The 26,940-nt window shown below is 30.0% G+C and overlaps 1 protein-coding gene across 5 annotated transcripts in view; it reads right to left on the reverse strand.

Annotated features, from left to right (window-relative positions):
* Positions 1 to 8,006: 8,006 nt before the first annotated feature.
* The window catches only part of LOC135930042 (regulating synaptic membrane exocytosis protein 2-like), a 49,776-nt gene continuing 30,842 nt past the window's right edge, over positions 8,007 to 26,940 (reverse strand). Inside the window, exons 10-28 of one of the 5 annotated variants that reach the window (XM_065466820.1) lie at positions 26,592 to 26,716; positions 25,898 to 26,072; positions 25,703 to 25,846; positions 25,056 to 25,179; positions 24,768 to 24,940; positions 22,050 to 22,329; positions 18,139 to 18,346; positions 16,747 to 16,842; positions 16,128 to 16,275; positions 15,681 to 15,953; positions 15,282 to 15,387; positions 14,706 to 15,059; positions 13,966 to 14,121; positions 13,314 to 13,648; positions 12,154 to 12,332; positions 11,845 to 12,080; positions 10,266 to 10,801; positions 9,254 to 9,393; positions 8,007 to 8,695 (exon numbers count right to left, since the gene is read on the reverse strand). In XM_065466820.1, the coding sequence (XP_065322892.1) occupies positions 8,363 to 8,695; positions 9,254 to 9,393; positions 10,266 to 10,801; positions 11,845 to 12,080; positions 12,154 to 12,332; positions 13,314 to 13,648; positions 13,966 to 14,121; positions 14,706 to 15,059; positions 15,282 to 15,387; positions 15,681 to 15,953; positions 16,128 to 16,275; positions 16,747 to 16,842; positions 18,139 to 18,346; positions 22,050 to 22,329; positions 24,768 to 24,940; positions 25,056 to 25,179; positions 25,703 to 25,846; positions 25,898 to 26,072; positions 26,592 to 26,716 (4,121 nt within the window). In that variant the 3' untranslated portion in view covers positions 8,007 to 8,362. Of the gene's footprint in view, positions 8,696 to 9,253; positions 9,394 to 10,265; positions 10,869 to 11,641; positions 11,682 to 11,844; positions 12,081 to 12,153; positions 12,333 to 13,313; positions 13,649 to 13,965; positions 14,122 to 14,705; positions 15,060 to 15,281; positions 15,388 to 15,680; positions 15,954 to 16,127; positions 16,276 to 16,746; positions 16,843 to 18,138; positions 18,347 to 22,049; positions 22,330 to 24,767; positions 24,941 to 25,055; positions 25,180 to 25,702; positions 25,847 to 25,897; positions 26,073 to 26,591; positions 26,717 to 26,940 lie in introns of those variants that run through there. The other 4 variants (XM_065466819.1, XM_065466818.1, XM_065466821.1 and 1 more) reach the window with 4 other exon arrangements.

Raw genomic sequence — 26,940 nt, forward strand, 5'->3', positions numbered from 1 at the left:
AATTGAGTAAAGAATTATTAGAATAAATAAATTGTATGTTACATTTTATTTATATCAAAAAAAAAATCAATTTAAACTCTATACGTATATATTTGATGTTTGTAGCGTATATGATGTCCGAATTGTCACGAAAATGGTATAAATGATTAAACCTAAGGGGGGTTCTTTCAAGAACAAAATAGAATCTCTCGATATCGAATGATTTATTACTTAAATTTTAAAAAAGGCAACATTTGGTTTATAAGTACTGGACTCTTGTAAACCCTCATTCATTTGTGGGAGGGAGGGGGTCAGACAAATTATTGGAGGGGTAGTTAAAAAATAAAATTTTTGTTATTTGAATACAAAATTAAAATATACCATTTTATTTGAAAAATAGCAAATATAAATAATATATATAATGATCAGATATTTTTATAAAAATTAGATGGAAGATAATAATTGACTAATAGCTGGAAAGAAATAAGTTTGATTTATTGATTTTACAATTATTATGTAATAACGTTGATATAGTTTAATTGTATACTTGTATAATACTTGTTAGGGATTCAATTTATAAAATATATGTAATTTAGAAAATAATTATAACTATATTACAATTGATTATTATGTCAATGCAATGATTGAGCAGTGTAAAACTAACAAAAATAAAGTAATGACAATATTATTATTTTTTTAAAATACTTTGAAAACAATTTCAAAATTAATCGGTTATGTTTTTTCCTAATTGAACCAAATTACCCTCTCTTATATCACTACTTGAAAGTCTATCTGATTTAATTATTATCTTTAATGGTGAAGTTGACTCTCATAGAATTTTTCTAAACTTTAACAAATAAGTTTTTAACAATCTCAATTTCGATTAATTCCTCTTCAGTAATATTGGTTGCCAATTAATTTTTTTTTATGCCTAGAAAATTGAAATGGCTACCTTAATTTAAATTGTATCTAAATTTGCTTATTAGTTCATAAATAAAATTGGAAAAATCTGATCTCCTTTATGATCCTCTTATTCCATGTATTCTCTGCAATTATATAATGTTTCTCAAGGGCACAAGAACTTTCTTCCGATTGGTTAAACCCATTTTGGTATAGATTATTCGATTCACCATTGTTTAAGTTATAGGGAGGCAAAAAGCTGCATCAGCTTCCAATTAATTATTATAAAACTTTATAAGAAAATCTTCTTTAATTTAATAGTAACAGTCTTTTACCTATATTGTAATTAAAAGCCCCATTTAGGTCGATTTTTAAAAATGGCCCTATTAAGATTATAGCCAAAAATAATTATGTAAGCCTGCCAACTATGAGCATAATCTCCTGATTTACATAATATTACTTTGGTTATAAATTTGATTGGGTTGTTTTTCAAAATCGATCCGATTTTAACACTAACATAGATGTTGGCATATTTGGTGATATACCTGACTTAAATCAGTAAATATAATGTTTGCGATAAGAACAACTTAAAAATCTAAACCTATTCATTTTGTTTTATTTGCAAACTCAGAGGCTCATGTTCCTTATTCTGAATATCGGCATCTTGATCATTTTCATTCTTCCACCAAATTAACTACATTTACATTTTCCCTTCGTGCGTTGGCGCTCTTAGGTATTTCAGCAGACACGAATAAATAGTAGTTTTTTTCAAAGAAAACCGATAATGGTTTAAACAAACAGCTATTTCTCTCCCATTACATTCTTATTTTTAGAAAATCTATCAAAAAAATATTAAAAAATTAAAATAGGCCTAAAATCTGGCCTGCCCTGTCAATATTATATTTAGTGAATTGAAGTTTTATTTAACTAGTCAGATTTACTTTTTATGAAAAGAAACTTGTAAATATGCCGCACAATACTGGGTATCACACAGTCATATACAAATCTATAGTGTATTATATAATTCATTAGAATTTTCTTCAAAATAAACACAATCTTTAAGGATTTTATATAAAATTTCTAATCATAATTTTTATTTTTCAAATAATAACCATCAAAATAAACCAAATATTAATACTAATAAATATTTTAGCCCGAAAATTTCAAATAATCACATTAAATAATATAAATAAACTTCACATTTATTTTACAAAAGAGAGAAATACGATCTAGACAAATTTGTCATTTTTCATGTGAAAAATTTTTTTTTTTGTTTTACATAAATATTCAATCACTATTGGGGAAATAATTCTAATAAAAAAAAGCAAATTATTTACTTTTTTTAGATATATTTTTTTTAAAAAAAAACTATTGTCTTCAAGCTAAATTTACCAGCAGGCCTAAAGTTCTTTGTTATACTAACTTAGATAGGAAATAATAATGGGCTCGCCAATGGCGATAATTTTAGCAGCCGTTATTCGTTCAATTTTGTATCCTACCTGAACCATGATAAAATGATGATCTGTATCCGTGAAAACTGATTACCATTTGGCTCTGATCACTTAATCACTATCATGTCTTTAATCGACAGAAATTTGTGCCCTCCGCCATTTCATTTTCGGATGATCTTTTTTGGATATGCCTTTCCCATATTTTAGAAAAATGATAATTTTTTTTTGATAGCATTCTCAGAAATCAAATAAATTTAAATCTTAAAATTATCAAGAGTTTGAGTTTTTTTTAAAAAAAAGAAAAAGATTTGGTAATTCATTTAATAATCATTGGATATTTTTTTTTGACCAACTTTTCATATAATCATTCTTAAATTTAATTTGTATAAATCCTTTTAAATAGGAGAAATTCTGGGAAACCTTACCCTCCCCCCTCCACCTACTTGCCTATTCCTTCTATTAGCGTGGTTAAACTAGTGTTGTTAAACGGCTCATTTTGAGCCGATTTCTAGAAACAATTAACTCAATACTTTATCCAGAAAAGTATTACCTAAGCATGAAGAATTTTGCTCATAGAAGGAACAAAGGTGTAGACATATATTATCAAAATCTTGAGGCTTAGGAAATATTTTTCTGGCTAAAATATTTAACTAGCAGAAAACGAGCCTTTTAACAACACACTACCTTTTATCTGACAGATTTGATATTTTTTTTTAAAAAAAAATAGAATAATTAAATACGTAAGATGAAGTTGTTTCGCATTTAGAATTAGAGAAAGAAAGTTATTAATAATCTTATGAAGACAACCTGAACTGAATAAAAGATCTCTCATATTAAAGGTATATCCTTTTTCCTTTTCTTTTTTTTTAATATCAGCCAAGATTTTGCAACTTATCAGTTATCCAATTCTACTCGAATTGTTAATTATTTTTTGATGAAAACGTATATTTATATGACATTTAAAACACTTCCCATCGATCATTATTAACCTTGACAAATATAATCCTCCCAATTTTTTTAAAATAATTTTTGGCTTTTTTAAAACATTTTGATTTTGAAAATTTAATTATATCCGTTTCATTCCCGCAAATAAAATTCTCGATTTTTATACCCTAAAATTTTTTAAATAAAGTGAAAAATATGGAACCCCGTTTATTTTTCTTAGGATTATTGATCCTTGTCGGAATAGTGGCAGGCCAAAGATCTCTCTACACCAGATGTTATACATTATATTATATATTTATTTTTTATTCATTCATATTTTTCGTGATAGATTGTGCGATAAAGTTTTTTAATACTTTGCAACTAAGGTAGCTCTATTTTGCATTCTTGGAGGATAATTATAAAGTTGGCAGACGCAATCATAATTTTAAAAATTTTCCAACTCATAATTTGTTAAGGTAAATAGTATCTAATAAAAGAAAATATACCTCTCTGTTAAATCCTAAGGTTCATAAAGTTTATCTAGATATTAACAAGTTTCAATAACTTAAAAACAGTTTTATCCTACTAATATAAATTCAATTTATAGTATCATTCCTGTATAAAATATATAATATACTATGCAAAATACAATTGATTTAGTATTATATTTTGCCTCACTCTTTCCTTTATATATATATATATCAAAAGATTACTGGAAGGATGATGGCATAGTGAAGAAGTGCCCTGTATTTGATAGAAACTGTCGCAGGGACTGTATTCAAACTGACAGAAATGGTTGTCAAAGTTGCCGATGCACCGATGAGGATGAAGATGTTCTGCCATCTGGAGGTTCCTCGATTATCAGAGACCCCGATATTCGGGATAAAAAAAGTAATTTAATCTTAACCCCCCCCCCCTTTCCTCACCCGCTTCTATTTTTCTGATGTACTTTAATTTTCAAATTTCGATTCATCCCCATGTAATACCATTGAACTGAATGTTGTCTTACTAATAAAAGTTTCCATATTCTTCTTCTTTGTCATAAAGTTAGGAACTAGGTTCCAAAAAAAAATGCGATATTTAAATAAACTAAGAAATTCGTGTGAAAATTTTTAATTGTTCGCTAAAACCACATTCAGTTTGATCACAGAAATTTGTGTTGCAAAGAATTTGATCATCATAATTAATAAATCTTCAACTTAATATTACATTTGACTCAATATGAAGGGATCATGTTAGGCAGTTTCATAAAGTCTGACACGGGGGTGTCGAAATTTAAATACTTTAAGCCTTCAGTTAAGGTTCTCCAATGTTAAGTTATAATTTCGGAGTTCCTTAGCTTGGGATAGTGCTTGATTATAAGTAATTTCAGTGGTTAATTTGGAATCTATAAATACTAATTTCTAATTATGCGAAATCATATTATAAGTTAGTAGTTCGTAAGAGTATATTTATTTTAGCTAAAAACCAATAAAAATGATGTGAGTTTTATATTAAAATCGCACATATCTCTGATAGATCGTTTAATTTTAAATATTTTTTAAAAAAAAGAAAGAATTAATTTAAAAATTGATTTTGTAAACAGAAAAACTGGTTGACATCGATGAATCAGATTGTCCACCTAAAAGTAAATGTCTAACAGGTTGTAAGAGAATTACTGACAACGCTGGTTGTCAAGTATGCAAATGTGCCGATCCCGTTAGCGAGGAAGAAGACTCACCAAAAAGTGGTATAATTAGAGATGAAGGTGGCTTATCTAAAAGTGGTATGAGGAGATTTTTCTTACTTTCTTTCTTTTACCCGACTTTTTTAGAGAATTGCAGAGTAAGATTTGACATGATTAATTACATTGTAATTAATTCCTTAATTACAATTTCGCAATAAAAAAAAGGTAAGTAATTAAATTATATTTTTTTTCAGGCATTTAATTAGGAATTCGCAGTTACATTTATGATTCCTTTTCTTATATAATTAATTTTTAATGAAAAACGCTTAATAAATTTAAATCATTCATTTATACTTTTTATATTTTTAAAATAATTAATAATTGCAATATTCCGTATATTTTTTGGCGGAAACATAATGAATGTTTGTGAATTTTTAATTTTTACCTTGAACTATTGTTTCTGAATTTTTACCTTGCACTCTGATAATTGATCTTCAAAAATACAATAAGATAAATTGAAAATAACAATTTTCAAATTCAATTTGTTTTTTCAAAAACTAATAAAAACCACAAGTGTTGTTTGTGCATTCTGCGTTCAAATCGCAAGGGACCACAATCAAATTAATAATAATTTCCTAAAATGAAGGATATATAAATATTAAATTCCTAATCCATTTTTTTTTTTACTGAATCATCGAAAGCATATATATAACAAATTTTACTATAATTTTTTCAAAGTCATCAAGTGTCTAATGTTTTAAGTAAGCTTGATTATAAAAATTCTAAAGCATATTTGCCTTTATCGGCGTCTGTAGAAAGACTATTTGCCTTTGCAACCTTGCTAAATAAGTAATATCATAAAACACGTTTAAATAACGAATCGTTTGAAAAATAGATACTTTAAAAAAAAAGTTTTAAGTTTTTTTTTATAAAAATATTAGTTAAAAAAATATTCAATCTCATTTGTTGATTAAGGTAAAGAAAGAGGTCCAAATGTCAATGTTCATAATAACAATTTAGATTTAGACATCATAAATAATATTCCATTTTATAACAGCGAATTCGATTGAATAAAACAATAATTGTATAAATCAAATGTTGTTTATTATACTAATTTATATACAAATGTCATGATATTGTACTTTATATTGAAAGAGTAAAATTTCTGTTATTCAAACATAAAAATCTAGTAATAAAAATCGTTATATTTTATGATTTTTAATCAAATCCTACTTTAATTTTATTATAAAAGGAGTTACAATTATGTAATTATGATTACTCTAGAAAATCAGTATTACATGTATTTAGAAAAGGAATTAGTAATTATAATTAAATACAAAAATTTTGTAAGTAATTGTTATTAGGAATTAATTACTATTTTTGAGTAATTATGCCCATCCCTGTTGCAGAATAATGGATGAGTAATTATATAGTAAACTTAAGTTGTTGACAATTAATTTTTTAGGTTTGAATATTAATGCGCGTGAAGGAAATTTACTTTGAAAATATATTTACATTTAGATCTATGTAAACGAGTAAGGTGTGGTTTCAAATGTAAAAATGGATTCAAAAGTGACCTTAGAGGTTGTCCAACCTGTAGATGTATAGGTAAAATATTTTTTTAATAATAAATTATTTCTTTTCTCCAATAGTAATTCTTTGGTTAATTTACTTTATAGGTTATAAAATTAGTCTTTGTCGGTGGGTATGTTAACTATGAGAAAAATATTACTGACTACATGCTACTATTAAAAAGAAAATAAGCTATGAGCTACCTTTATAAAACATAATTTACTTAATGGCTTCAAAATTACTAGAGACTATTGAAACTATTTTATTATATTGTGAGTGATGGAATCCCCTTTCTTACAAAGACTTGCTACCTCGATTATTCGTTCTAACTATTTAAGTTTTATCTCTTCCATGCCTCCCTACACTTTTCTTTCCTTCTCCTTCCTAGATTCTCATTACCGTTTTATTTTTTCAAGACATCGTGTTTTTAATATTTATCACTTTTATTAATTTTGTCTTACTTAGAGAATATAGTTATATGCCTCTAAATTTTCAGAATATATTATATTAGCTTTATTTACTCAAATAAACTAACAAACGAAACGGGAGGGGGGGGGGCTATAAGAATCTGATAGATTTTATATAAAATCAAATCTTATATACAAATTTTGCTAATTTACTTTTACACTTTTGACCTAAAAAACTTTGCGGAACAAATTTTGAGCTTGAATACCTTATAAAAAAAATTTCAGGGAAGCACTCCAGTGATAAGCTATATAAGTAAAGGCTACAAAAATGAGAATTTATAACAATTTCATCTTTAAAGTATAATAATAATAATAATTGTTTGATATAATATCACTTAATTTTTGTCATTAAATTGATTCATCATAAATAAATGATCTTTAAGCATGATATTCGCTTTAAAAAAATGTAACTAGTAATTAAACTATTATTTTGAAAGGCTAGCTAAGCTAGACTGCATTATCCAAAAATCACTATAGCGGTAACTTAGCAACCACTTGCAGTTAGTTACTCTAAGCCTTGATTATAAGTAACGGTGTCACAATTCATTTATAAGAAATTTATACTTATTTTTTTTTAAATATAAATTATAATATTTAGAGAGAAAAATGGAGGCTGAAGAAGAGTGAAAATTTTGAATCACGCTACATATCCAGAATATTAAGGAAAAGAATTTTAGATAATACTTTTAATTACAAATAATATTATTTCCTTTGTAATTTCCATATTCATTCCTATTTTTAATTCATTATTTAATTTCTTTCTTTCTTTCCATTCGTTCGTTCGTTATTTCTTCCTTATGACATGTAATTATTTATAATAGATCAATTTTATTATCGTATTTTTTTTTTTGTTTTTGAAAATTTAAAATATGTAATATATATATACTATATAATATCATAATTAATAAATAAATTCAAATAAACAATCAAAAATACAACATAGTTAAATCATTAAAAAGATTCAAAAAAAAATAGGAAACAAATAAGAAAAAAGGGAAATAATTTATAAAAATAAATAATAATAATGAATAAAAGAGATTTTAAATAAAAATAAAAATAAAGAAGAAACAAAATAATTCAAAATCTGATATGAAATATAGTTTTGAGATTTAATTCAAAAATAGGGAAGCTCATTTTTTTTTTATTTGTGTGTCTTTGATTTGAAAATAAAAATACATGCTTTATACTGGAATTAAATATATGAAACAAATAATATAGTTTTAGGAATTATACTAAAATGTTTGGAATAATTATAAAAATTATATTCATGCCTTTAATTAAACTATGATGTCATTTTTGTAAAATAAACTATTTTCCAGGAGGATAGATGTGCAAGAAAAAAAATAGGAGGGGGGTGGGGAGAGATTTAAAAATTATCATTTAGAAAAGAAAAAAAAATATTTTCAAGATCTTTCGATGGAAGACAAGGAACGCTGTCTATTGAGTGACTGCTTGTTACTTTCCTTATCGCCGCCACGGCGTCGCGATTTCTTTTCGTCTCTATCTTTATCCTTGGATTTTTTGGCAATCTCGCTCGATAACCCGCTAAATAAACCACCCACGTTGCTAACCGGCGCGTTCGCTGACTGAGAACTGAGGGAAGGGGTGTTATTGAAGAGTTTGTACCAGGCTATGACCACGGCACCTTTGTCGAGACCTAAATGATCGAGCCTTATTTGGCACACGCCCATGAATGACTTGCGTTCGAGTTTGGAGTATTCGCCCCAAACCGTTATCTTTTTCATTTAAAATAAAAAAATTTAAATAGGGAATATATTTTTTGACTATAAAAATTTTAAAAAAATTTACTATCTAAAAATCTAATAGTCCCAAAACCGGAAGTGAGTTCAGGAATTTTCAACGTAAACCTGAAATAATGACCCTTCCAAAATTGGTCTGAACCCACCCGGTCCCAAAATACTCTGAATTTAAATGGTTGTCCAGAAATTTGTAATATACAAAGTAAAATTTTTCGAATTTTATGAAACCCCGGGCCGATTTCGAATCCTTTGGAAATGCAATTAGAAAAACTTGTGTTTGGAAGGTAAATTAAAGAAATCCAAAGAACAATTAAATTATTATGATAATGATATATAACCTTGAACGGTTATAATTGGAGAATGATATATTTTGTCTTAGAATCTTAGCTCACAATATAAAGGTAATATTGATCAAGAATCAGTATCTTTATTATTATCATGGATTTATTTAATAAGTATCTTTATTATCATCGTTATACGTCATCCCTTGAGTTGATTATAAATATTTACATATTATTAATGTTATATAACAACTTGTAATATTTTTCCGCGGTAGTCTTGATCGAATACTAATTGTTGCTGATACAACGGGTCCAGGGTCCTTCTGGCGACAGAGGTTTTGGCCTTAGCGACACACCTCTTTCCCTCGAGCAAATATAATTTTACGTAAGGAGCTTATTTTTCCGAATTAAAAAAAATAAAATAAAATAGGAATTGTTATATTACTATATAATTTAATCCACAAAATGTATTATAATATTTTTGCCATATTTAACACGAAAACTCCCGAGAAACACTTGTAATTCCCTATCCGACGTATTATATTTAAATGTCGAACCAAGATCTAGTAGCTACAAATCAATTTATTATGGTGAAAAATGGTAAATATAAAATATATCAGAAAATTTATGAAATTTTCGCATTTCAAAGATAAATTTTCTCTTTTCAAGTGTTTTATTTTTTAGGTCCCATTTATTTTTAGAAAGCGCTATATTAATTTTTCATTTTTATGAACCGCATTGGGCTTTATTGGTATTAGTTATACAAGCTATATTCTATACTCCAAAATTGTAATAATAAAGATTGAACTTTATCTTAGCATTAGGTTAACACTACGAATCAAAATGTTTTCAAGGTTTCATAATCTCCTTTAAAATCAAAAAAATATTGAAAGATTGATAAAAATAAAAAAAGGAATAATTTTTAAATGGATAGAAAATCCTATGAGATTTGAAAATATTTTGGATGAAATTTTTTCCAAAATTGCATTTTATGTTAAAAATAAATCTTCATTTTTGTTGATATCTAAAGAGATTTTTGCCCAAAATTTTATATTTTTTTTTCAAATGCTTTATTTTTTTTTGTTGTACTCTTGTTTAAAATATAGTTTTCATAGCTTGGTAGCTGGGATTTCAAAAACGTTTTTGTAGATATATAACCTAAGACGCGTCCTAAGACATATGATACCTAAGTAACTATAGGCCTAACTCATATTTAGCATCATATAAGATTACTATAAGTACTTATTTTCCTCAAAAAAAGAAACCTGGTAAAACTTTGGCGTGAGGCTTGGAGACCAGACCTCTGGCCCTTATGACTTCTACTTCGAGTCCCTTCCCGTCTTCCTGAGCTGATAATTTTTCCGATTCGTGATTAGGATACTTTGATGTCGTAGAAGGAGAATTCGTCGCGAAAGAATAAATGTTTAAAACGCTGGCGGGCTTTTTAACGTTTTGGAGCGAAACTTGAACATCGCCCAAGGCAGGGCTGGTTAACATTTGCATACCCACGATCTGGGCCGGGCCTAAACCCTCTATAAAACTATCGTAAGGCAAATCGGAAGCATCACCGGGTGGCGAACACTTATGCGGGTTTGGGGCTTCTATCTGATTATCGGAGGTAGAAGGGAGAGGCGAATCGGGAGATTTGGTGGAGGTTGGTCGGGACGTAACTGACATTTTCGAAGAAGTAGAAGATGCAGATGATTTAGGATACTGTTTGGAAGAACTTGCTAATGAGGGCGGAGGCGTGGGGGTAGTGGGAAGGATTAAGGAGGAAGTCATTTTGGAAGATGAGGATACGCTTATTGGAGAAAAGGGATTTTTATAATTTAAATTTCCTGATATACATGGTTTCGTTCAATTTACACCTTAAAAAATATATGGTGAGAAATAGTAAATCGGAGGCGGGGCAGGAGCTTGATTGTTGGAGTGCTCCTACTTACGTTTCATTTAAGAAATAAAAGTTCCAAAAATATCTGAATTTACGTCGATATTTAAAGAGAAAAAAATTTTAATCTAAAAATTAGAATTTACGCGTCAAAGATAATTAGAATGTCTAGCAATTTTGAAAGTTTATTTATTTTTTTTTAAAAAATGATGAGTTATAGAGCACTTCGATATTCAAGCAACCCTGTAATAGGTTTAAAAAAAATTACAAAAAAATCTAGGTAAAAAAATGTAAACGCATGCGCAGAGTATTCCAATCAAATGGAATTTTGATTTTTTATTGGGGAAAGATTGATAGCAACCCTGTAATAGGTTTAAAAAAAATTACAAAAAAAATCTAGGTAAAAAAATGTAAACGCATGCGCAGAGTATTCCAATCAAATGGAATTTTGATTTGTTATTGGGGAAAGAATGATAATAATTTCGAATGGTCAATATTAATCTATTAATGTATCAGGCAAAAAAAATTTCAAACAAAAATTTTACGAAAACGTAAATTTATTTGTGATATAATAAATTAGCGGTCAAAAAGACCGGAAAGAATTTCATGCACCAAACCGCGAACCTTACTTTTGAATAAACAGCTAGCGGGTGGATTGATGAAAAAACTTATGACACAAATTAAAAGTCTTAGATAAACAAACATATACTACAATATACTATATTATATATATAAAGCAAATTATAAATTTACTTTTAACACAACGGAGGTACAACAATAAAACACGTAAAATCTATAATATATTGAGAATATATCATATAAATAAATGTATGGTTTTTATTAACCAACCTTCCTTTCTTTCTTTCTTTCTTTCTTTCTTTCTTTCTTTCTTCCTCTCTTTATTTCCATCTTTTATTTTTTCTTTCAGAAATAATAAAAAAATATTCTTTTAAAACTTTCCACTTCCACTGCTTATACTGAGTCGGCCTTTATCGTAAGAATCCTTGCTAGCTTGTTTGAGTAGGACCGCTTTTCGCAGATTTTTAGAGCTACCGACGCCACCGCTTACTGAGGATGTAGTGACGAGGTTGTTCGGGATTTTGGGAGACGATTGTAATTTTGATTTGTCGACGCCATTTTGAGGCAAGGTGTTGCCTTTGTCGTTTTTGAGGAGGGTTGCGGGGTTAGGATTCTGAATTTTAAAAGGCCATAAAAATATTTATTATTAAGTACTTTAATTGATAATAAATAACTCCTTCTCTGACCTTGCCATTTTCGGACTTTTTAGAGATGATAGCACCATGCTTTTTGGTGTCCGTCGCGATTTTAGGTTTGTTGGGTGATTTTTTACTTGATTTGTCCGATTTGGGGGAGACGATTTCTTTCGACTTTTTTTTCGATAAAGTGTTCGGTTTTTCAGGCTTTTCAACATCGCCCGCCAGATCTGGGTCGAGTGATTTGATTTATTATATTATAATACTATGCATGAGAAATATATTGGCTGATAATGGTTAAAATGAATGATATTTATACGGGTTAGCTTAAGATTTAAAGGAATGGACTGCCAAGGTGTGGACATTGAAAGATAAGGTCTAAGAATGTAAGATAGAAGTCCGAGGGATAAAAGGGTTTGGATAAGGGTAATAGAATCGAGGTCTAAAAATTTTGGGTTAAAAAAGTAGCTAATTTCTTCGTAACCGGCAACAGAAAAAGATGGACGGGGGGTAAGAATGCAAATAGCAAAATTCTCTCCCAAAAAAAGAATAAAGATTAAAATGCTATTTCTTTTTTATAATAAGTCTGCTTTAAAGTAGAGCTCCTCACCTGAAGACCAAGCGACGCGGATGGCGACAAATAACTGTATTTTCGCAAATTTATGAGCCTTGTCTCGCAATCAAGCGCGAATTCGCGTGGGGAATTTTGTAAACTACGCGGCCAATTCGCGCTAACTGTGAATTCAGGGCAAAATGGGGGGAGGCTCATGATAAAAAGAGGCTTTGCTATAGGCCCTTGGTCCCTTAATAAAGATAACATTCTGTTCAGTTCGATAAAAATGCAATGTTCAAATTGGGAAGAAATATATAAACGTTGTTGATGGCTTTTTGGTAAGCATATATTTTTTTTTCCCATTATATCTAAATCTAAAATATAATGTTAGAAGTAATTCTTGAAATATATTTTTATTTCATTCGTTATCAAATCGCATTATCTTTTTACTATTCAAATTCATATAACAAAATATAATAATGAAAATTAACATTTTAAAAAAAAAATACAAAAAAAATAACAAAAATAAACAATTCAATATATAACAGTATCTATTTTAGTTTTTCAAGAGAGAGAAATGATATCAAATTTTTCTGTTATCAAAAAGAAATCTATTATTCTCGATAAAAAAAAATTAATTAAAAAAATTTGGTCATACCTTGAGGAGGTATATGGGAAGTGGAATTGCTCCTTTTGACTATTTTGAAGAGAGCGGCGTTAACCATGTCGCCTATACTAGGTTTCCTTTGAATTTTGGCCGAAACTTTGAGCGCGTCATTTTCGGAGGTTTGCCTCTCGTCGTTATCGTCGGCTACAATCACGGGTGATTTGTCGAGGTTTTCGACATATTTCGAAGGCGGTTTTTCTGGAGTTCTGGAGGCCTTCGATTCTTCGCCATTTTTACGGGTAATTTCGGGTGATTGAAGGCGATTATTGCTTATGGCGGGCATTACTCTAGGCAGAATTTTACGCTTTTGGTCGGCTGATTTAGTACTTCCGTGGAATAGATGGGGTGTTAAATATGATTTGAATATAAGACATAGCACATATTATAGCTTTATATCGCACAAGAAAAAAACAAAGTGTTTGAAAAATCGGTTTGAAGTTCAATTTTGATGACGGTATTGTGTCACTTTCCCCCGCCCCAAGAAGCTCCTGGCACCTCCCTTCCCGTAATAGAAATCCCTGACTGGAGAAATAGTCTAATTGGTACTACAATACTAGCAAAATCAGAGCCATTTATCACTGATTATGAATGAGGTAATATTCCCACCTCCCCAATAAATCTTAGAAATGCTATTTTATTTTACTTGATATTAGCGGTCTCGCTGTCGGAAAATATGGAAGGACCAGCGTCGGGCGACCTATATTGATTGTGGTAACAGGTATCGCTGTGGTAATCCGCCCTTTCGTCACCGGACGAAATGTAATAGTTGGGTGTCGAGTAATTTAGAGGGTGATTACCTCTATTTTGTTTTTTTGGGAAGGGGGTAAGAAATATTATTGTTTTTTTTTTAAATTTGAAAAAAAAGGAAATCCAAAAAGGAAAATACCTTAGGAATGGTAAATATTCTTTGACCCTGGACCTCTAGAGGTATCTTAAAGGTATATCACATAGTATGTAAAAAAAAATCTATAAAATTTTTGCAAATGTTATGATGGATTTTTATTATGTTAATTTTGCGTGGGTAATTATAATTTTTTTATTTTTTTTTGTATTATTCATAATTTTTGGTGTACATTATTAATTTTTATATTTCGTACAATGTTTAGGACTTTGCAAATGATGATAAAGGATTATATTATATAATACTTTTTTATATAAATAATTATTTATTCTTTTTTTGGGAGGTTTACTTTACTTAATAATAAAATTTAAATTTAGTCAATCTTGTGTAATTACCTCAGTCTCCAATACTAAAACTTTGAAAAGTAAAAGAATGCGAAGATATGGTTCATTTTCAACTAAATATTAAAAATTGGATAATTTATTTAAGAAATTGAATAATACAGTATAGATATATATATATATATATATGTGTGAATTTACCTTATTCGCGCAATTTGAGGCGAGGCAGGTGGGCATAACCGTTGTAGGTCGTAATTATTTTCGCTGGAGTCGAAACTTTTTTGAGGATTATAAAGAGTTTCGGGATAATGGTGAAAACGAAAGATTTCGCTAGAATCGAAGCTCTTTTGAGGTTTGTGAGTTTCGAGGTAACGCCGCGGCGCCGGTAGAGGGATTCGGGGCAGCATTCTCCTGTAAAATTCTTCGCGTCTATCATTAGAGCTATCCAGAACATGGGGCGGGTTCGTTCGATGGAACGCGTAGGAAAAGTGATCCGAGTATTTCTGATGTCGGGGAGGAAGAAAAGAATGGATGTTCGGATTGTCATAATTTCGGCTTTTAATTTATTATATCAGAGTGATATGTTAGGTTTTAACGAAAATTGAGACTTGATATAAGTTTTAAGGATAAGCGTGAGAAAATTGATGGGGGGGGGGGGCTGAGGCTACCAAATATTACCTTTTTATAAAATTTAAAAAACTAATTTTAAAAGAACATTTTTTTTCCTATATTATCCAAATATATATAGACAATAGCAATAATGGTTATATCATTTACCCGTAAAAGGCGACGTAGGATGGTGACAGATAGGAAGGGTACTCGCTACGTATCCGTTCATCGCCTGAAAGGGAAGATTCGTGTCTTAAAGGCCGCCTATCGGGAACTGAAAAAAATAGAAGCATACAAAAATTTAATTCCTTTTTATAAATAATTTTTTTAATAATTTTTTTCGTGTAAAATATAATAAAAAATTTAAGGCTCCTAATTTATTATCGAGTGTTGTAGAGTGATAAAAAGTAACGGCATTCGTTACATTTTCTAAAAAAATATCGATGTAAAGGTAACGCGTTTTATTTCATGGCAAGTAACTTGGGATAATGGTTGTCGTTATAATTTAATGTAGCGGTGGTGATTTTATTGCATAAATAAGATTAGTATTTATTTGTGACGCGAAACCTTTCGATGTTTCGGTGAAGTGTGCATATCCCCTCAATGATGGTCGGTATTCCAAATTCCCTATACTCGACCATTTCCTCCCGTTGGGCGCGGTTTCATCGAAAAAATGTGGCGATGTCCCTAACAGGCGAGCGTCGATGATTTGTTTTGCGGAATGACGGGGATCGTTGATAGGTGGTTTATAAGTGAGCGAGGAGTGTTGAGCAGAACTGGGTAGGTCTTCCTCGTAATCGCTGATGGAACGATAAAATATTCTACCCGTTTCATCGGACCCTTTATTTAAAAATATATTTCAATAAGAGATCCATTCCCCTGCAATATTTTCAGATACTAATGACGTATTTTTTACATTTCCACTTCTTTCCCCTAGGTTTATCGGTAAAAATTTGCATGACTTTTAATTATATAAAAACGTTAAATCAGAATTGCAAATTAAATATTTGATACTGGAAGATTTGTCGACATATTCAGTTTCGGGTGGGTTTTCTTTTCGATAAGAGTACGCTGTTCTGAGATCTTCCCTATCGCTGTAATAGCCGCCCGTCATATTTGTGGGATGGCTCATGAGTGTTCTGGCGTTTCTGGTGCGGGTATCCTGTCGGGTAAATTTGATTTTGCAACATAATTATCATTTCTTCATATTATTATTTTTTTAAGTTCGTAATTTAATTCATTCAAACCCAATAATTACAGTTTTGGATAATTATTCAATTTTTAGCCAATTTTGGCCTATTTTATTGGCCGACTAAAATATGGTAGCTTAATTTTTAGCCTGGCGAATAAATAGGACTAGTTTCTAGCCAGCTAAAAAAAATTGGGTTCTGCATAGTTTATCACCCCAGCCTCAGATTTTTTAAAAAAAAATAAAATATAGCTCATTTTTTTTGAAGAAAGCCATAAATATATCGACTGAGCTTTAAGTGCTTATCAAATTTTCTTTTATACGCATATGCGCCTATAGATTTATTTAGTCGATTCAGCTGGAAATTTTTTTTTTTTTAGCAAGTACCAAAAACTTTATACTAAAATAATGTGTATATAATAAAATGAGGAAAAAAAAATTTACGTGATAAACGGAGGCATGAATGAATAGAGGTAAATCCAATATGACCTTATCTCGTACACCTAGCTTCAAATTCAGCGAACGGATCTTGACAAAAGCCTGAATAATTGTTTTCATTATTTTTAAATTTTCATTTTAAAGCTAACGAAGCTCTAAAGTAACCAAATTAAAAATGACTATGAACCATGCTAAGTGTAACCTCTCATTCAAAGTTAGCGCGAATTAGATTGGCAGCATACAGAAATATGCTGTATTTTTTTGTAATCTTCGCCGTTGAGTGAGGGGGGGGGGGGGTCATAAGCAAAATAATCGCGCATTTTATTCTTCAACGAAAAAAAAAACCCATTTTCTATTCGCGAATTTTTGGATTTCCTTTTTTAGGACGTATTTTCTCGGGAACATAAAAACAAAAAAAAAAATTATTTATTCCTTTCTCGTTGATTGTGACTGGACAATTCAAAAGAAAAATTAATTTTAGTCCAATCACTCGTGAGTTTGTTAGATCAGCCGGAACCGGTTAAGACGGCTACGTAGCGAGAAAATAAGATTTTAAGAAACTAGAAGAAAAAAAAATTTTGGACTGTTAGAACGGTATAAAACGGGTCCTGGTTAACCTTCACTAGAATGTATCTACTTTTTTTTAAAGCCTTTATTCGGCTTAAAAACATTGTCGAATTAGAAAAGATCTAAATCTTTTAAGCATCTAATTAGATGATTTTATATTCTACAACTTCCAATACCTTCAGCCTCATCGTGGCGGGGGGTGGTGAGAACGTCTTTTGGCGGGTAATGTAAGTCTAATAGGTCTATAATAGAATACCACTTGAATGGGTTGATGCAGGAAGGGCATCCGAGTGTAAAAAAAAACCGCTGCTACAAAATCCCTAATGATTACAACTCAAAAAAAAACGGAGAACACTACGAGTTAAATCATCTCGTCAATAAATAAATATATTTGTTTGTTTTTAAAAAAAAAGTTCTTTTCCGATACTACCGGTTTTAGGTCGCACTTGGGCCAAACCCACTTATATGAAAATCGCGGTACGGAACGGTCATCACCTGACCAAAGATGGGACCGTGAACTTCGGATCTATTTCGTACAGGTTCGACCTGATTCGGGGAAATGAATTATTTTAAAAAATCTTATCCGATCGACCCAATCCGTATTTTTAGGAATAGGTATGAGCTCAAATCCGCTTGAGCCCGACCGACCTGAGCTCGGTCCGGTAGGGCTTTAGGTTAACTTACTACCATTTTTAATAATAAAAAAAATGATATTGGTCACCTGTCGTTCTTTCAACTTCCCTCGCCATTACTACATTGAAATATACATATATATATATATGTTTATATCTTTCAACAAGAACGACAAAAATATATATACATATTCTAAACCTCTCCCAATACCAGAAATGGGTTCTGCTCCCCTTCGTCGAATTTCGGGATCGAAAGATTATTGGCAGTGGCAGTCGTAAAAATTACGAAGTGAACCGAGGCAGAATGGCATAGTTCCTGGAATTCGTGAATTCCGGCGTTGAAAGCTTGATCCCAGATACAGGAACGAGAGACGGCGGAATATTGATTCGCCGCTTTGGTCGAAAATCTTTTTTTGCCGTTTTACAATTTCGATTATTTTAAATAAATTTCGGATGACAATTCTAATGGAATCAAATAAATATTCGACGTGTCTCTAATATATCCCTCGTGGTAACAAAAAAGGAAATTTTTGAAGCAGTTTGAGATTAATTTTCTAATTCGCGAAAAGAAAAAAAAAATTTTTTTTTTCCAATTATCTATTTATCCAATAAATCTTTCGATTCCTCCCATAAAAATTTTCTCTTATAAAAATAAAAAATAATTAAATTTAATATTTTTATATCATTTTTTTATTTTGAATATTTTTGTCCTAAAATTAACAAAAATATCACACAAAAAAAATATGATTTTTTTTTAATGTAAAATAATAAAAAATATAAATGAAAAGTTATTATTTTTTGATAAATTTTAAAATCGATAAAAAAGAAATTTTATATTTTGGTTTTGGAAAATAAAAAGAAAAAAATTGCAAAATCGCGAATAATAATTGAGTTTCATTTTCAGTTCAAAAAAAAAACCACGCCACGATGAACTTAACTTTATATAAATATATAATGTATATAAAAAAAAATGAATCTTTTTTTTTCGATTAAATTTTTTTGGATTTTCGTTTTATTTTTCCATTTCCATTTTCGTATTCTTAATTTTTTTTCTTCTTTCTTTTATTTATAAAATGAGTCTAGGCCGGATACAAGATTTTCCCAATGTGAAGAAGAGGAGTGGTTCCGCCATAAATTTTATGAAGGTCTTTAGGTGTCCGTGCTATATTATATGGGCCTCATTAGCCATTACAATCTCAGGGGGCTTCGTACCTTTTCTTTTTAGCAACATTTATAAACTGATCCAAAATTTTTCAGGAGACTCTTCAAATACGTATAGAAATTGACGCTGTATAATATCCACCTACCGAGAAGGGTTTAACTCTGTTTTTTAATCCGATTTTAGTGGAAATGTATTCAATCATGTGTTTGGAATACCCTAACCCTACGAATTTCAGATAATTTTTTGTCGTGAACTTTTGAATTTGATATAAAATCTATTATATTAGTTTTTCCGTTTAATTTTTTTTTCAAATAAATTATAAAATGGGGTTAAAAAGTTTATCGGTAAAATTATCGACAATTCATAAGATTAGGTATTCCAAACAGCTGGAATATATATCCGGTAAAATCAAAATTTTAAAAAAAACGCGCTCAAAAAATAACACATTGTTGGAAAACATATTACATTTTTTAGGAGGGAGAAGGGTGGTGGAGGGTGTGTAAGGGGAAATTTTGCTTCTTTAAAAATGATAGTTACGAAAAAAAAGGCAAATTTCTGATACTCCTCTTCTCTCCTTCCTTCCTTCCTTCCTAAGGAAATTAACCAATTTCCCGCCCTTTGGGTCACGCGTTTGATATCCGAGGCGCACCCATTTATTGTTTAGTAGATCCTCCAAAATAAGGTAAATGACAAAACGCAGATTTTTGCCGAAAGTTTTTTTGGCGGAAAAAAAAATATCTTCTAATTGGTATGGCAAAAGGTTACTTAGTTATGATTTTTTTTTTTGAGGGGAGTAAAATAATCAAAATGGGATGTATCTAATGTTTTTGGGTAGTATTTATTTAAAATATCAAAGCAGCAAGTTAAATTAAGAATTTTCCGATCAGTACTTTTTCGCAATTTTTTCGATTATCATAATTATTAAAAGTAAAACATAACTCATAGTAATTCGGGCTCTTCGATGATTGGCGGGTAAAACAACTCCCTAATTTGTCCAAATATTTTGAGTCCCAAAGAAAATCTTACTGACTACCATTTATTTAGAAAAAAAAAATGCTTCGATAAATTTGGGCAACCGTCTAAGGCCGCATTCAAAGTGGGATCCGCGATTCGACACGATTTAACAGCTGATCGATTTTTAAAATCGGTTTTTAAAATCGGTTTTATGAGAAATCGATTTTTTCTTTATTAAAACCAATATTTCTTAGGTTATTATCGTGTATAGAATTTAAAAAAGAAAAAAAAATATTGATCTCATAAACAGATTTTAAAAATCAATCAGCTGTTAAATAGTGTCGGATGGGTATACCCACCACTATGAATGCGTCCTAAGTTGGGGAGAAAAATGTTAGCTCCAAACGGTGCCCATATCATAATGTGTGTAAAAATGAAATGAATCAATCAACAAAACTTAATAAAGGTCATTTTTTTCTTCTCGATAAAACTGCGAATGCATAGGTATAAAGCTGAACAAATGATTCAGGTTTATAAATGATATTACACACCACACGTTCAGAGTTTGGAAAAAAAAATCTTTCAAATTTCTGTGCATAAATTGAAGAGTTTTTTTTTTTTGGAAGGGCAAAGATTTTATTCGATTAAATTTTTTTTTTACCTTTAAAGATGCCAAAATCTGTTCACAAAAAAATTCTTTTTATAAATTTTCGTGCATAAAAATTATCTTTCAAAAACAAAATCAAAAAATTTTTTTTCAAACTCCGCAACACGCCACACCCTATTAATTAAGTTTAGATTTATCCTCTTATAATAATAATTGTAAAAACGTACTTTTTTAAAAATTAAATAAAATTACTGGATATATTTTTAAAAATATAAAGTCACATAAAATTAATAATCATGTCCTTTCTCATTTTAATCTAATAATCACTTATTATAGCAATTTTTAAAAAAAATATTTGTAAACCCTTGTTAAAAAAAAAAATTAATACAGGTTAGTTTTGAAAAAAATTAAATATACAATGCCCTTTACTCTCAACCCTTCCCTCACAAAAATATAACTTATCACTCCAAAATAATCCTTCCTAATAATATTAAATAAATATAATAAACATTACTACAATTCATCTTTATTCATGTATATATAACATATAAACATATTAAATCTTCCCCAATCAATCCCGTCTTCATCCAATATCTCCACTCCAAATCCAAACAAAGAATGTTCTTTTCTAACAACAACCCATGTGATAATTTCGTTTTCCTCCCATCCACCAGGAAAACTAATTTCCCTGTCACAAAATAACTGACATTTGATGTATTATATTAAATTTATTTCTTCTTTTTTTCAACAGCTACAACAGTTAGGATGAATAAAGTTATTATGAACATTTTTTTAAAAAAATTACTAAAGGTATATAGTGTAATTTTATCTGCAGCATTCGCAGCTTTGTGTTAAATTGCCCCAATATTATAAACTTTACCGCCCAAAATAATTAATATTACTGTCCGTTTCTTATTTTTTTAAAAAAAATAAATGCCCTAACAATTTATTGTCTAAAAAAAATTTCGAAATTCGTCGCCTGATTTGATTGGATAAAAAAAAATGGGAAGGGGTGGGGTGAATTGGCATCTTTTGCAAAATATCTTGATATTTTTTATTAATTTAAACCCCCAGGAGTGCTCAATTGTTCTATGACAATATGAGTAAGCTACTGATAAATTTTTTTAATGACTCATATTCTAAATATAAATGTTTCAAATTTTTTGAGTCAAATTTTGAACCATCTACCATCTATTATAAGGTACGATTAGTGAGTAAACATTTGGCTTTCTCATGTGTCTGACATCTTGTTTCGCTAAACTTTAATAGTGTTCCTAACTCTTCTTCAATATTTTTGAAGATCTCTAAATTTAATGAAAGATTTCTTTCGTATCGGTTTAGAATATTTGTATATTATGAAGATTTATTTATAGTATAATCATATCACTCTATAGGTTCTTTGCCTTGGCACGAAAAATAAATTTTGACGAAAGGAATTCCTAGATTCGCATCTTGGGCGGTTATAGTCACGGAAGAAGGAAGGGAAAAGGATGAGGAGGTGGAAGAGGAGTAAAGATCCTTGGCCGAAATTATCCTCATGCCGAAGGAACAAAGACCGGGGTCGGATTGATCTGGGCTCAATAGGAATTCGACGCTTAAAACGCCTGGCACATTTACCCAATCGCTGCTTTGAAAGGCGGGTTGGTAAGCGGTAGCGGTGCTTAGCCCTGGAATTTATTTATATAATATAAAAAATGATAAAAACATTGTATAAAAAGGCCTGATTGATTTAGAGGTAATGACGTAAGTCGGGGTATCGAGATATGCGACCTCGGGTAACGGACTTTTTGAAGAAAAAAACGCGAAGCCCCTCCCACACATTACGGAATTCGCACTCGCCTGGTCTCGCGGGGCCATATTCCTACCATGGGCCTGCGTATAAACATTAAAAGCCGCTATTTTTTTTGTGCGTAAATTTTTTAATTTTTTGATATTTTACATCACAAAAAAAATGTTATTTTTTGTGGAGCATTATTAGTCTTGTTTTCTTCGTCACCCCACCCCCATCCCCTTATATACCTTTCCAAAAATATTATGTTAAAAACAAATATTTTTGTGGGGGGGATTTGACTTTTTAATATGATCAAAAAAAAGGGATATTAATTGGATTTTTCTAATTTTATTTTTATATATAACATAATTATAAACAAAATAACACTTTTAAAAGATAAAATTTTTAAGATTACATTTTTTTTGTTGTAAAAATTAGTTTTACGTTTTCTTGCCATTTAGCCCCGTCTAAAAAAAAATAAGAAGATTAATTTAATGTTTATTCGATAAATTTATTTGTGTCCAATTCATAATCTCTTATAAATATTGTAATATTTCTATATTTATACGTTTGCGATCAATAACAAAACAAATGGGGGGCAGGGGGGGGGGGGATAAAAAATATATTACATATTTTTTATTTTTCTTTTTTTTAATTTTAAAAAATAAATATTATTTTTCATTTTATCTTTCACTCGTTTTATTTTTAATTATTTTTATTCCATTCCTTTTTATGTATCACTCTCGCGCCCCCTCCCCCTCCTTACCTCATAATAAAATAAAATCATAGCTAGTATTTATCAAAAGAGTTAAGGCCTATAATTTTTGGTAATATTGCATTGTAAGAAAATGGTGTTATCCATAAAACAGAAAATTTTTTCACGTTTCTTGATAATTGATCAAAAATTTCACCTATTTTTTTTTATTGGTTTCTCTTGTTCCTTCTTTCTTTCTTCTAGTGTTGTAAAAAAACGGCCAACTCAATTATTTTATTCAGAAAAGAATATTAAGCAATCCTGAAGTATTTTACTCACAGGGGGGGGGGCACAAAGTTCTAGACATCTATTTAGAGAAATTTAGAAGCTTAGGAAATATTTTTTTATGGCTAAAATATTGAGTTAGCTGAAGCACGTTTAACAACACTATTTCCTCTCTATAGCAATTGACATTCTTATTTATATATTCCATTTATGTTTCAGATTATTATTATATACGTCACCTTCGACAGAATGGTTGGTATGTACACATAATGAATATCAAATAAATTATATATAAATAGCAGAGACCTGCAGGCCCGGCCATCCAGGCCCGTTTAATTTTTTTATAAATATACCCGGGAGGCCGGGGCAAATTGTACCTCTACAGATCTCTGATATATAGCTTAACTAATTTCTTTTATTCCCTTACTATTTCTTATACAATTTACTAGTGGTGGCTAGTGTATAATTAGAATTTGGTTTTAAAAAAAAAAACTCGGGCGAGTTGAAAGTAACCCTAACTTCAAAACGATAAATGAAGGTTAAAACGGTAAAATTGAATCGGGAAATAGAGTTTTAATGGTTATATTATTAGTTTTAACGTCTTGAAATATTCCAATATATAAATTTATGTTTTTTTTAAATTTATATTTGTTATCGTATTTGGGCCAACTAATTGAAGTTTGCCGGTTTGAATACTATATATAAGTCTAATGTTATATCTATGAAACTTTGCCAAAAAGTATAATTTCGAAATTTCACGATTTTAAAAATTCGCTTTAAAAAAAAGGCTCGTTGAAGTTAGGGATAAAAAAAAGAACCGTTTTTTTCTAAGGGAAAAAAACAAACTATGTTTTTTATTTTCAGATATCTTTGCCAACAATCCTCGTGAAAAATACAATCTACCGATATTTTATCGCAAATTTTCAATCTTACCCTTATTTTGTTAAATTGAATTAAATTAAATTTTTGACTTCCAAATTCCCTTATAAATAATTTTTAAGCATTTTTTTGTTTTGTTATATTTTTCCCCCGTTTTTTATATTTAAAAAAAAACATAAAAATAATTATTTTTTTAACTATTCCTAGTTAGAGCTCAGCGTCACCGGTTACATCCAAGAATAAATCGCTAACATAACTAGCCCCCCCCCAAAAAAAAATATAGATATTCTGTCGGGGAAAGGGGGAGTGATTGTTCCACGCTATCGCTACGCATAAGCGATGTATTTGTTTAATTGTGTCTTCTCTCATCGCAACGGAGAACGATAATGCGCTAATTATCATGCTTAAGCTCATTTTTTTTTTAAACTAGATCTTTCGGCTTCGAGAATATAGAATCATGACGAAAAATGAGTAACCTGACAACTTTGGGGGCGAAAATATGGGGGATAGATTAGAAGAAGGACGAGCGTTGTAACCACGATTATTATGAATAAATTTCCTTCGGTATTTGAGGTTGAAATCGAGGTAACTTTCGGGAACGTTGTTTTCTATCCTACGGTCGCTCCTGGGCTCGCTGACGACTAAGGAACTGTTAAATAAAAAAAAAGAATGGATGAATATATAAATAAATAAAATAACGAGAAAAGAAAAGAAAAGAAACAAGATATAAATAGAATTCAATTTTTTTTTAAAATATATTTAACTGTATAGGTCTACTGACGAGAAAAGTGACTTTAAATTCTTGCTTGGATTTCGAGATAATTTGCGAGACCTCTTCATAACTTTTGTCCCTTAACAAGTGACCATTCCAGCTGATGATTTCGTCACCTGATTGAACCATATTATAAAATAAAAATAGAGGCGTATTTATGGGTAATGTCATCTTATCAAATTTAGATACATAGATCCTATTCTAAGGGTAAGAAGGGGTGATGCGAGGGGAAAAAAACTCTCTAAAAACAGCTGTAAAATAAAGAAAATAAGACTTAGCAAGCATTGGAAAAGCTTTGATAATAAATTTCATATATGGGGGTAAAAAGTGTTTAATATAAAATATTATTGGTAACTCTTTGGTAGAATTCACTGTAACTCTTTGGTAGAATTCACTATTTTTCGTTAAATAATTAAGTGGCAATGATTTTATATTAATTTATTTAGAGAAAAATAATCCCCCCCCCCGGGCGGGATTGACCTATTCGGTTCGTAAAAATATTTTCCCATTCTCGAATTCAATCTTCAAACGCGATTTTCCTCCTAAAATCACTCACCAGCCAATAAAGAAAAGGATTTAAGAGAAATTAAAAAATAGATAGAGGAAATAATGAAAAGTTTTGTTGGTAATATGGTATACCTGGCCTTAGCCTCGCCACAGTATCAGCCAGACTGCCCCGTTTCACTTTATCCACAATAGCACTCTTGCGCCATCTGGCGGAAGGTAAGTATGACGGAACTTCTTGTCCTCCAATAATTTTCAACCCAAGCAAGTTGTTTAGAACTATTTTTTTTATAAAAAATAATCTTAAAATAATAATAATGTCAGTGGAACCTTTGTTAGTTCCTGTCGCTTCATAGCTCGAAGTTGTAATTGGTTTGTAAAGAATAATTCTGCCCAACATTTCTGTGCCATTCGGGGAAGGCATCCATTCTACGCTATGCATATTGTTATTCTTAGCTAGATTTAAATCTTGTCCATTGGAATTGAGCGATTCCAATTTAGCTTCCTTGAGGAAATGGATAAAAATATTCGTTAATGTATTTTATTTTTTCTAATATGTAAACAAAATAATAATTGCTTTATCATAATGATGGAGGACAATAATTAACAGCTGATAAATTTTTTTTATCAGAACTTTTTCGCATTTCTATTGTAAACTATAACTTACAAATTTATAATTTTATACCTATTATGGGTTAAATAATTCGGCTTTTAAAAGAATTAATCTATGACAGTTTATCTATTTATAGGGAATCGAGGCGGGAAAACTTATTTTTTTTTCGTATCTTTTAACAAGAGACACATCAATAAATTATTTACGTTCCAAAAAAAAAATATAACTACTTAATGTGAAGTGATAAAAAATAAGTCAAGATTTGACTTTAAAAAAAAAACGAAGTGGGCTATGGATAAACGGAATAAAAAAATTTATTTTTCTACAAAATGGCGGAATTAAGATGGACACCGGAAAGTGTAATGGGCTTCTTTAAAAGAAAGGAACGATAATTTATGTCATCATATAAACTTGTTCGTATCGCTTAGACTTCATTTGACATGGGGTGGTGGGCGATAAGTAGCTATCAGGGAACTCTGTGATTCTCTGCTGCTTCCTGTTGGGCGAAGAATGGCTGTTTGGTAGCTCCCTTTCACCTTTATTTGTATATTTTTTTAACAAACGTATTTGTCAAATATTTTCAACAATAAAAATGACTCAACTAAGTGTTGTCAGTTAGATGGATCGAGTCAACGAGCTCGACTTACCCTTAATTAACAGTTAGCGCAAATTCGCCGTGAAGGAATACAAAAATACAGCATATTTTATATACTTGGCCGCCAATTCGCGCTAACTATGAATGCAAGGTTAGGCTGGATTT

Source organism: Gordionus sp. m RMFG-2023, chromosome 5 (genome assembly GCF_954871325.1).
Source record: "Gordionus sp. m RMFG-2023 chromosome 5, tfGorSpeb1-WG-v2, whole genome shotgun sequence".
Taxonomy (NCBI): domain Eukaryota; kingdom Metazoa; phylum Nematomorpha; class Gordioida; order Chordodea; family Parachordodidae; genus Gordionus; species Gordionus sp. m RMFG-2023.